This window comes from Anopheles coustani, chromosome 2 (genome assembly GCF_943734705.1).
Source record: "Anopheles coustani chromosome 2, idAnoCousDA_361_x.2, whole genome shotgun sequence".
Lineage (NCBI taxonomy): Eukaryota > Metazoa > Arthropoda > Insecta > Diptera > Culicidae > Anopheles > Anopheles coustani.
Genome location: NC_071289.1, coordinates 63,324,566 through 63,337,024, shown reverse-complemented (window position 1 = coordinate 63,337,024; position 12,459 = coordinate 63,324,566). Strand labels below are relative to the sequence as shown.

The window sequence follows — 12,459 nt, the reverse complement described above, 5'->3', positions numbered from 1 at the left end:
ACGGGTGAAGAAAGTCTCCCTTGCCTCGGCTGGCCTTGAATGAAAATCCCATAGGGCGAATGTTTTGCATAAATTCGACACCCCGTGACAAGACACACACTGGCCGCACACCGTACACATATACCTGGCCGACCTCTGGTCAGGTCAAATGGATGCGAAAATTGAAACACCAGTCTCCCATTTAAAGCTGAACAACCCGAACAGTGTGTTGTTGTTGCGGGTGTGCGGGTGGTGGGCATCATTAACCGGTGCCATTTTGTTTCCGTACGGACACGGGCAGGTAGGAAAGTAGCCGGCTTCATGAGTGTCTTATTGTGCCGAAGGTCACACCTATTCCGTTTGAAGGACCCGTACGAAGAAGACTAGAGGACCATCTCTCTCTCTCTCTCTCTCTCTCGCTCCTCTTCCCGCAGACAATTAAACGAATCCTTTTCCATTTGCGAATCTCTCCCGACAACAAAAGAAAAGCTCATTTTCGCCACACAATGGGGAAGAATATTTAAATGCGAAAAGTTCTCGGCATCTTTCGGGTATAAATTGGCCCTCGCCCTTTTCGTTTATCCTTTCTGTTTTTCTTTCTTTCATAATCTTTAAACTCTTCGTTTTAAAAGGCAAAGCACGTAAGTTTACTGTTTTTTTTTATATAATGATTTGTGCATTTATTCCTGTGACTGGCCATAATACAATTCGCAGTTCATTGGGGGGTAGGAAAGAGGGGGCTGGGATGGGGACAACGTACAGCTTTATAGGTGGTAGGCTAATGGCTATGGGGTATTATTTACAGGTTCTTAAATTATTCCCCTGCGAGACATAACCTCATAATGCACGCGCGGGGTTGATTGTATGCTTACTGATATAGTCCGTCTCTTCTTCTGCGCTTCTGCAACCAACTCCTTTTAGCAGTACCGTAACAGTAGTAGTATACATAAATAGATCAATGAACGTCCACGGTTTCACAGTGGCCGTTATTCTGTTATACTAGCAGCACACACGCCTCGTCCTTTCCTATATACAGTTTTAACCCGCACTAAAATGGGGTTTACCTTGCTACCGGCAGCCCTAATACCTCCCCTGACACCATCATCCATCGGTCGTGTCGGTATTCATCTTATCTGTAAATTTCATTCGTATCAAAAAACGGCTTCTTCGAAAACATTTGCCTCACTCACATTTGCCCATAAAAAATTCACTACCGCATGATTGATTAACTTCTAGACACATGTGGAGTAAATGTGGCAAGGAAATAAGAGTTCGTTCGAAAAGTGTAGAACAAAATTGCTGCTGCATGGTCTTATCGCTATATGCCTCCCTTTCGAATTAGGGTTATTTATGGGTAGAGAATGGGAAAAACAATGACTAAACAAAACAACACTAATTCAAAACATTCCTTCTAGTTCAGGGGTATTTTTTATCTTCAAATAGTTCGTCGTTTGGCTCGCTTCACAAGTTGTTTAAATAAATACATACTATACATACAATACTAACACTACATTCTGTAGCAAAGACTGAATCATCCCATCTCAATAGTTTCAAACTGCAGTGCAGTGGGATTAGTTAAGCCACCTCTTCTCGTATGCGTGACATTCTTATATGCTATCTTTTGAATAAAAACAAAATAAAAAGTTTGCTTCTTTCTTTTCCTCATTCAGTGCTTCGTTCATTACTATTATACATCAATTTTTGATTTGTATTTGCAATTTGTCTTTCTTCTGATGTCGATTTTCCTTTCTTTATGTTACTCTTATAACTTTTTATACTTTCAATTCAAGCGGGAAACTACCCTTCTTCACTGTTTCGGTTAGATTCACCGAAAATCTCCCTAAATTCAAGCCTCAAAACGAGATAAAATTTATAGGAAAGCAGCAACACAGCGGTACACATGTGTAACAGTTTAAAAGCCAGTTCAAAGGTTTGTACAGTGTGTGGGAGGAAGGAAATGCATAAGCCTACAATTGGGGATTTCCCGTCGAAAAACACACACGCACAAACACACGCAGATTAACAGCTAGGTACGATATTATTGAGGGCACATCAACGGTAGTATAAATGCTTTTCCTTTTCCATCCATCCGGCCAACCAGTAAACCGGAAATGGTTGAAAAATAAACTAAAAAAAGGCTTCCAACTTCAGCTAGACCTTCTCAGTATTGCTTATAGACATTTGTCAGTTTATCCTTAACTGAAGAGCCGATCTTTTGGTTTTATACAAAAACACGTGATACAAATGTCCTTCCACAAATCAACCGACTAAGGGATCACTTCCCTTCCATACTCTGTTTGTATTACGAAGTGATTTGAATTCTTTCCTTCTTCAACTTCAATCAATAAAATGTTCCGATAGCCTCCGAGAAAAGGCGAGAAAGGCTGCACATACACTGGCTTGTGCGCTCAGAGGACTCTTGCGCTAAACGAAGGAAACAACATCGAAAACATCTAACAACGATGACTGTACAGTAAAAAAGCTTATATTTAATGCAGCTTCTGTTTAGCAGCAACTTCTCATCGCACTGCTTTCCTTTGTTGGGAAGAGTATAGCGAATAAGCCATAGCTCTTTTCTTCTCTTTCTGTCACTTTGCTCTCTGTTTCTTTTCTTACGAACTAAACTTAACATTTTGTAGACGAAAAGGGGATTCAGTGAGTTTGTAAAAAGGAAATCCTTCGGAAGGCTGGACACAACACTCCCGAGCAATGTACGATCGCTATGGCTGTAGAGGTTTGTGTTTGTTGAAGGGCACACACGCAGCAGGAGGTGAGGCAACAGCTCCAGCGCGGTCTCATCAACAACAAACGCTCTACAGCTCGATCAGCATTACTCAGGAAGCGCCTCCTCCCGGCGATTTACCGGGAATGCCACCCATTCCAGCCGCGCGGGGCAGCGGTTTGGGTGATGCCGCCGCTCCAGCCGGACCAATGCCAATACCACCACCACCACCGTTCTTACCACTCGAAGGTCCCGAGGAGCCCGTTCCGGCACCGTTCGGACCCCGGATTGCCGTCACCGTGAGGCTGTTGAGGGGTAGCGAGGACGACTGCTTGGAGGAGACACGCTGGGCGGCGGTAATGGTGAGCGCATCCGAGCCCATTCCCATCCCGCCTGGTGGCCCACCACCCCCGATCGTGACCGGACAGGCGACCATACTCTGCGAGAGCTGTTGCTGCTGGCTAAGCTGCTGCAGGAAGTACGGATAGAAGTACGGGTTCTGCAGGAAGTTCTGTAGCTGCTGGTTGTAGTGCTGCTGCTGATGCTGCTGCTGTTGGTGTTGCTGCTGTTCCATCGGGGATGGTTGCGGGTGCAGGGTGATAAAGTCACTCATGTGGGAAGGCGGCATCAGCTTCGACTGTGCTGAAGACGATGCGGACGATGCAACGGAGGACGATGCAGAACCGGGTGAAGATCGGAGCGGCACCAGCATGGTGGAGTTGTTGGCCGGTGTGATCTTACGCCTCGGAAGCGTCGGCGAGTTCGTCAGGTAGGAGGGGTTGGTGGTGGTGGAATGCCGACGTAGCGGGGGGTTGGACGAAGCGTTCGCGTTCGACTTCATCTGGATGTCGAACATCGGGCCCATGCTGGCCATCGAGGGTAGGATGGAGGGAGGTGTTTTCGACTTTGGTTGCCCATTGATCATCATCGGTGAGGGAGAGGATGAGGAAGGGCTGCGCATCACTGGGGGGGAGATGGCCTTGCGCTGGAGGTTCGCGGGAACGGGCGGAGAAGACCCATTGGACTTGGGTGCAATGGGAATGTTGTTGTTGTTCTTCATCGGTGGCGGTGGCATCAACTTCGAGGAGGAGGACGAAGATCCGGATGGTGGTCGCTGAGAGTTGGCACCCGCGGACGCGTTGAAGCCCTTTACCAGCTGGTCCACGTCGAGGTAATTGTGAAGCTTCACCTTGCCATTCTCGAGCACAGTCGCGTTGGGATTCTTGTATTTTGATGGCGCACCAGCTGATGATGGCACTTTGGGGGTGCTGGGGCGTGGTGGAGGTGGCGAAGGCTTGCTACTGGAACCCTTCGAAGTCGGTGTTGCCGGAGGAGTCGTTTCTAATGTTGCTGTGCCTAGGGCAGGGCTGGATGACTTCGGAACCTTGCCTGGCTTCGAGGTAGCATTGATGGATTCCATGAACTTCTTCTGGAACGTATCAACCGGCGGGGGGAACGCAGGAGAAGCGGTTGCGGTGGTCGTGGAACTCGGTGCGGTGGTCACCGGGAGTACCTGAATCGCCGGAGTGCCGCCAGGAGGGGACAGCGAACTGGTCGGCGTCTTAAGTGCCGTCGGAGCCGGTGGTGACTTCCGGTCGGTCGATGTGACCGCCTCACCGATCGGGATCTCGGGTAACTTCACGATCTCGATGTAGTTGTTCGTTGGGTCATTCTCGCTCAGCTTACGGGCCGTCTGCCGCGCCACCTCGTCCTCCTCCGTGGCGAGCGTAATCGACAACGACGAGGGAATGTTGATTTTGTTCAACAGCGATTGAACTTTCGGTTGCTTCTCGGGCGGTTGCTCGATCGGGTTGGACTTGGTCGTCGTATCGGGGCTGATGGCAGACGCCGGCCGCTTACGATCGGCAGAAGAGGTAGTAGTGGTGGTGGAACTAGTCGATGGCATCTTCTTCGGGGCGGAAGGAAGCGCATCCTGCTGATGCGGCGGAGATGGAGAGGAAGTGGGAGAAGAACCGGCACCAGCCAGAGGCGTCGGAGGTGACGTCGAGCCCGGCTTGCGATCACTTATCATGTTCTGCATGTAGTTACTGAACGCGGTCGGGTTGGCGTACTTGAACTTGTTGGTGGAAATGTTGAGGTTAGGATTGTACCCGGGCGAATCGGGCGAGTAGCTCGGCGAGTTCGAGTATGACGGTATCGGGGTACGCGAACCGGCCGGTGCCGCCTTGCTGTTGAACATCGCGTAGTTAAGATAGTTCACGGGGCGTACCTTTACCCCGGCGCCGCCTGAAGCGGATGAAACCGGGGTTTTCGCCGAGGTTGACGACGTCGAAGAGGAGGTCGCTACGCTTGTTGAGATAGCAGAGGAGGACACCGGAGGTTGATGCTGCTGCTGTTTGGGTGCAGGTTTCGGCTTCGGAACAGCAAAGTTTCCACCATCTAACTTTGGCATCGAGTGAGCACTCGCGGGGGTTGATGCCGATGATGTTGGGAAGGACACTGCACTGGTACTGACGACAGGCGGAGTTGATGGTCCGTACACCTTAACGTTGTTCTTGAGATCTTCGGGGCGCAACTTGCTGATTTCGGTCGCGGGGCTTGCCGTCGGCGACGTTATGTTGAGCAACGGGTTGCTCTGGGCTCGCTTCAACTCGAGTGGCTTCTGGAACTTACCACCCGTGGCGCCACTCGCTACATTGTGTGTCGTCGCGTTGCCCATGGAACTACTGTTGTGCCCATGGGAGGTCGGAAGTTTCGTCGGAACCGTCGGTCTTCGGGCCGGCGCTTGTGCCAACGCTTGTGCAGCCTTCGGACCACCACCAGCACCATTCGCAACCTTCGAGGAAACCGGTGACACCGGCGTCTTCGAGGAAGGCAACTTACCGGACACTTCCGCTTTCTGGGGCAACGGTGCCGGAAGCACCTGCTGTGAGGGCTTAACGGCGGGAATGTTACTGATCGAAACGATCGGTGGTGGCGGAGGCGGAGGTGTTTTGAAGAGGAACGGTCTCGGGGAATCACATTTGGCACGGCCACCCTCGGACGGGGACTTCGGGGACTTGCCGAACGAAGAGTCCACCGACGGCGGGGAGAAGAAGTTTGACTTTGGTGTGTCTTTCTTTGCGGGGAGCGGTGGAGAGGACACTGGCTGTGGTGTGGCCGGCGGCGGTGCTTTGGGCTTGAGGAAAATCGGTGGCACGATGTGCTCCGACGGGGACTTGATGTTTTCGGCCACCTTCTTCTCGACCATCGCTTTAATTTCGTCGTCGGAGAGTTTCTGCTTCTTCGGACCGGAACGGAGCGAGCTGGAGTCTTTCGCTTTGCGCTTCAACGCACCGGTACCGTTGCTGGCCGCCGAAGGTTCCCGCGGTGGAGACGATGACTTTGTGCTGGGAGATCCATTGAGCGTGGGCAGGGCTTTGGGTTTCTTGAATTTGTCCGAATCGCTGCTTCCGGGCGATTTCGGTGGCGACGCAGAAGGCGAGCCGGCGGCAGGGAGGACGGCCTCTTTGTTCTTTGATTCGGGAGACGCCGAGGTCGCCGCCTTGATGGGTGCCAGCTGGAACGAGTTCAGGAACTGGGACTTCTCGTCCTCGAAGCGCTTCACCGGAGGCGAAGGTGGCGATGGCGGAAATGGCGGCGGAGAAGGAGTCTTCGATTGTTTGCTCTCCTTTGGGGTCATCTCGAACTTGAGCGTCGAGGTAGCCATGTCGGGGCTTCGCTGGTCGATCTTTAGCACGATAGGATGCTTGGGACCTTCCGTCGGGCTGGAGGAGCTGCTGTGGCTCTTCGGAGACTTAACCTTCGCCTTACCGGACGACGACGTCCCACTCGATTTCGACGAGTGTAGCTTCTTCGACTCGGACTGCGCGATGCCGGGACTCAGCTCGACCTTATACGGAGCCAGCTTCTTCTTCTTCGTGACGCTCGTCAACCCATGGTCCTTTATCTTCTCGATCCTCAGCTTCAGCTCGTCCATTTTCTCCTGGATCTTTTGCGTACGGGGTGTATCCAGCTTCTTCCGCTTCACCTTGTCCGGGCGGTCGGATTTGTGCACGCGTCCACCGGACGCTGGGCTCGAGGCTCTTCCGCTCGCCGATCCGGACACCGCCGGCGATGACTGCGACAGCGGCACGTCCGCCTGGGGACTCTGCAGGAAGCTGACATACTTGTTCTTGTTCAGCTCGATCTTCAGCTTGATCGATTCATTTTTGCGCGGCGTCGGCGTCGTCGGTGTCTGCTGCGACTCACCGCCGTTTGCCGAAACCGTCATCTTGCGGTTGCCGTTCACGTCCGGCGTGCCGGGCGTGGCTATCGTTGTCGGTCGGACCGCTAGCGCTCCACCATTTCCACCGGACGCTTCCGTCTGCTGACCGTCCGCCGCCGAAGAACCGTCCAGCGGACGGAGAGGTGCCAGATGCATGTTCTCTTTGTCGTCCTCTTCGCTGTCGTCCCGGGATCGCCGGGAATCGGCGGCCGGCTGCTGAGGCTGCTGTTGTTGACCCGGCTTGATGCTGCTGACAGTTGTGATGAGACTCGGCGAACGACGCAGTGGAATCTCCGGCAGCTCGAGCGGGTTCGTTTCCGTCGTACGAATACGATAGAAGTATTTCATTGGAGCATCCTATTTATGGTAAAAAAGAGAATAAAAAAGACCAAAACAAACATTATATTATGAAACAATCTGAATGTTGAAATATCAGTACAACATTCGTGCCAAGCATACAAAAAAAGCTGAACTTTAATAAGAACACCAAAAATAATGTGTTTAATGAACATAAAACAATGAGGAATGTTGTACATGGCATTAAATAATATAATTGCAATAAGAAACAAAACAAAAGTAATAACCCATAATAGGGCAATGGAGCGATCTTCCGATGTTTTAAAACAGATCTTTATCCAAACGGCAAGAGATGTTGTCTAAATGGCATCAAGTTTTGAAATAGCTTATCAGCTTCTGTCTTCAACGCATTTGATTGAATTTGTCTCTAACTCTTCATCTTTCGTCACTTGGCGACACATTAAAGTAAACATGGCAACTGCGGTTTCCTAGATGACATACTGTAAAAACAATAAACATGAATTCATGTATACCTTAAAAACTAAATGGTGTATATTGCCATAATTTTTTAATCGAATCGAGTACAGTTTTGTATGCGCAATTCTAAATCCGATAAACGCGGGGATATAAACTGATTGTCATAGCTGTTAAACGTCACTGGTTTTTTTGGTTTGCAAACGCTGCCGCATTTATTTTTAATTTTCGGCAGCACCAACTTTTAACATTGCTTTAAATTTAGTTAGCTTTCTGTTTTGTACACTGTTGTATAACATATTTTTCAATACAATCAATAATTTTCATATTTACAATCCTTCTAAATAATCTAATTTGAAGATGGCTACAAAATTTAAATCTGGAGACTAAACCAGACGAACGACGACAAAAGCTGATGAGCTAGAGACAGAAATTGATGCACTATTTCCATCATGAGTGGGTTAGAGGCAACGATAGGTAGAAACGACTGTAACATGAGCCAGCAGAACGTTAATGAAGTATAAAATATAACAATGAACTTAATTGCCATAGTTTTTAAAGTATGAAACTAATCAAGAGTCATAAATGATTCCAGAAAAAAACGAGAAACTTTGTACAATTGCAACGAAGCAATAAATATTAATTTGTAGAAACCCATTAATACTGTTTCACAATGTTATTATTTGCTTTTTCATTATAATTTGTTATTGAAACAATGTTCAACACAAGCAAATGAAAATGGATGAAGATAGATATCTTCCGCAGAATCCACAAACAGCCGAACCTCATAGAAGTGAGTAATTGCATACACGTGCCGTCAAAATCTTACGACGGCGGTTATGAAGCAAAAACTAATTAATATCCTGTAGCTTTAATAACCATCTCTCAACGGAACCACACCACGCTCGATCCGAGGGAGACGGACAATCTAACGAAAAGCTTTCCCCATTTTCCCAGGCTTATTTCTCGCCCAGACAAATCCCCATTTAAGCTACCGAGGGTTTCCACCATCTTGCTGATGGGGAGGCAGGCAACATATTGACGCTTAATTGAAGCCATCGGCGGCGACGGAGGCAACGGTGGGACACACTTACCCGCTTCCAGGTGTAGATGTACGCCACGTCCATCAGCGTGTAGTAGTCGGGCAGGACGATCGTCTTCACCTTGTACATAATCTCCACGCAGAACTGGCGCTCCGAGATGCCGTACTTGTTGACGAGGAACTTCTTCATCATCGCGATCGAGAAGCCGGCCGGGCAGAGCAGGTACCGGGCCCGCAGCAGCTCCTTGTTGTCTTCCGCCAGCTCACTAAGAGAGGAGACAAAGTAGGGAAGGAAAGTATTAGTGAAGAGAAAGGAAACCGAAACAAAACAATGAAACAGGAACGGAAAACCAGAAAATATAATTGTTCAATAAATAAATCTTTGCTTAGCGGTAAATTGATTGCTGGGGAATTTGAGACGATTTTGGGCACCGCCAGGAACTCCCCAAATAACAACAACTGCCTGCGTTTTAATGAAGATTGAAAGCCCACCAGCAGCCGATGGGAAAATGTGAGAGAACACACACACACGCATAAACGGGGCAAAAAGAAATACAAGAATTCCACCTTTTGCTTCCGACCGCATCTGATCCGAGAAAGCCGGCGGCCGAAAGATTACACACCGTCACACAAACAGTCACTAATGACAGACCAGGAAAGCGACCGACACAAAACCCGGTAGCCACAATTTTCAATTCCCGCCCCGTGGAACAGGAAAATGCGAGCCAGCTCCCGCGTTAAGAAGCCGTTTTGGGAGCGAGAAAGAAAACTTAACGGAAGGGAAGGCATCTTGGGAAGAACGGAAGAAGTTGGCTGACGCTATAAATTATCGTTGGCAATAATTTTCGCGTTTTCCAGACACTTGGGAGGAAAGTCCTCCCTCCACGTTCCCCGGGGGTTCTCCTCCCCCCGAGACGAAGAGAAGCGAACCAATTCGCACGTAGTAAAGTGATTCCGGCAGTTTCTCCAATGGCAAAGCGGCAGGATTTTCCTTCAGCCGGATGTGTTTAGGTTGCTTGCTGGCTGGTTGGCTGGGCTGTCGTGAGACATACGAGAGAGATTTTCCCAGGCGCGGATGAACGGTGGTGGTGGTGGTGGTGGTGGGGTGCTCTAATAGTTATTGTCGATCCGAAATAACCGAAATGCTATTCTATTGCGCACCACCAACACGCTCACTCGGACGATGGGGGAAGGAAAGCGACGGCAAAGGGAGCGGAGGGTGATTCATTGGTATTTACCGAACGTGAAGAGGAAACTCAAATTAAGGAAAATACCGTGTTGAAGACACGTCCTTGTGTCTGCGGCGCTGGTTTGGGAAAGCCGGAAGAACCCGACGCCGTAGCACCGTGAAGAAGCTAACGAGCACAAAAGCAAAGACATTTGGACTCGTTTGTGTCTGTGTGTCTGCGTGTCTGTGTGCCCTGGTGTCTGCGTGTGAGTGTGTGTTTTGATCCCTTCAAAGACGTTTATCGGGTGTATTGTCCTTCGTCGTGATGGCCTTTCGCTTTCCCTCTTCCATATCCCTCCCGTTTTCTCAAGTATCGAAATTTAACACGCAAAAGGAAAAAATATCCTTAACGACACTTTCTCAATACTTTTGGCAATTGGGAAAAAAAATGAAAAGTTTTCACGAAAAACCTTTCTTTTCCTTCGTTTCCCAATCATCATCATCGCGGAAAAGCGCCCAATGTACGATTTCCAAATAATCAAAACTGGTCCTCGCCTTGGTTTCGGACCTGAACACCGATGCTTCCTTCCCATATCCCCATCGTCGGGGGTTTCGGTTCCAAATTCTGTTTGTTCTGGCCCGGAAGCCAAAGGAATCTCATGAATTATTCGACAGTTTTATCGCTCCTGTGGTTCCACTCTTCCGCTACATCGTCGTTGTCATCGTCGTCGTCATCGTCGTCGTCGCCACGGAATGGAAGGAAGAAATTAAATAAACAATTATCCGCCGAAATCCCGAACACCCTCCGCCGGGACCGGGGGGACAAGTGACGATGTGGGGACGGGGAAAAGGGCGTAATATCATTTTCATCTGATTAGCAAGCGTGATCCTTGCGCGTTCGGTCGGTGGATGATGATGCCGCCTTTGACACACGTTTGTCTCATCGAGGAGGGTTTTTTTTTGGACAACACCAACACCAAAGCGAATTAAGGAAGTGTAGTCTGTGATTTCTAGATTTGTAGCAATAATAAATATCGCACGAAATCGGCGTTTTGTACGAGTTTTGATTAGATGTATCGATTCGTCTTCGAGGAGTTACAAAGACGTTTCCGTTTCTATTCACTTCCTCACTAATACTTGATGCCATTAATTATAATGAGAGGCTCGGAGGAATCGCTTGGTAAGTAAAATCCCCTCCGGTGTAACAGTAAACTCGCCTCTCTCCTCCCCAGGGGGAAATAAATTTCACCGCGGAAATAAATTAAACCATGAGCAAGATCACAATCGTCTTTATCCAATCATTAGTCAGCGCTTCTTCCCGATTGTCGAACTTGCTTGCTTGGTCGCCCTCTCGCGGGGACAGGAAACAAACATTAATGAGATGAAAATGGATACCTAAGGGATACCCCGCCCACGGCAGGGGAGGCGTGGGGGACGCAACTCGGTTGGAAAAACAGCCCAAAGCGGCCCTCTCTCGTCACTAAGGACGGATATGTGGATCGGAGGTACTAACCTTTCCGCGTACTCGAGCGAAAGCGATATCATCTCGTTCGGGCTGAAGATAAGATGCTCGGTGTCTTCGCCACGCTGGGCCGGGGTCGCGAGGGCGGCCGATGCCGGGTGGTCCCGGTAGAAGTCCCGCCGGCGGCGCAGCTCGTTCTCGTACAGCTCCGGAACCAATTTGAACACGATCGACTGCAGGGGAACGTCCGGTCTGGAGGGTGAGGGAGGGAGAGAAGAAAAAAATAATGTGTTAAAAATAGAGAATAAGCCGAAGGGAGAACGAGAGATGTATAAGCATGGAGCAAAGCGCGGAAAAGCTAATGTTGCCTGAAGCGAGGGGAGGTTCAATCTCCGCCGATGAAGACGACGACGACATCACCGCACATACACACATCGATAGACGCCTCTGCCGATGATGGTGACGATGACTCTTCGTATGTTTTCCCACCCTAAAAAAAAAAAAGAAAGAAAAACTCCCAACCCCTTCACTCGCGTCAGAAAAGTGCACAATCTCGGAGCCAAACGGAACGGAACAGATTTATCCGACCGAAAACTCCTGAGCTTTCGGGATGTAGAGCTGATGCGGCATCCCCCACCACATCGGGTGACTTCTTTTCGGGGGGCGGATAGAAGCCACCGTAAAGCCGGGGAGTCGTTGGGAGAGGCGACGAAATTAAGAAGTTTTCCCCCTCATACCAGGCACCGTTTTATTCCTTTTATCACCATCGGAAAAGAGTGCAGTAGAGGCGGCAGACAACTCTCTCGACACTAGGCAGCACCCGTTTGGAGGCAAGAACTTGGAAGCGGTAGTAAGTAAGCCTTTCACCGCAGAAGCCAAGGCTGGAGTGCGGTGGAGCCGAAAGTGCGGAAGCGAAGATCTAAAGAGAACGAGACGAGCCAAAACCCAAGGAAACTAATTACAGTGTGGAATAATGAGACTGCGGGGAATATTAAAACCCATCCAAACTCGTCCAATTTTCCTCTCGCACTCTCTCACTCTCTCCCTTCCTTGCCCTTCTTGGGGATAGACAAAAAAATGTTGGTTT

General features: G+C 49.4%; 1 protein-coding gene across 1 annotated transcript in view; it reads right to left on the bottom strand.

Moving 5' to 3' along the window:
* Positions 1-661: 661 nt before the first annotated feature.
* The window catches only part of LOC131264797 (polycomb group protein Psc-like), a 31,340-nt gene continuing 19,542 nt past the window's right edge, over positions 662-12,459 (bottom strand). Inside the window, exons 3-5 of the mRNA XM_058267063.1 lie at positions 11,424-11,624; positions 8,795-9,008; positions 662-7,286 (exon numbers count right to left, since the gene is read on the bottom strand). Of these exons, the coding sequence (XP_058123046.1) occupies positions 2,814-7,286; positions 8,795-9,008; positions 11,424-11,624 (4,888 nt within the window). The 3' untranslated portion in view covers positions 662-2,813. The remainder of the gene's footprint in view (positions 7,287-8,794; positions 9,009-11,423; positions 11,625-12,459) is intronic.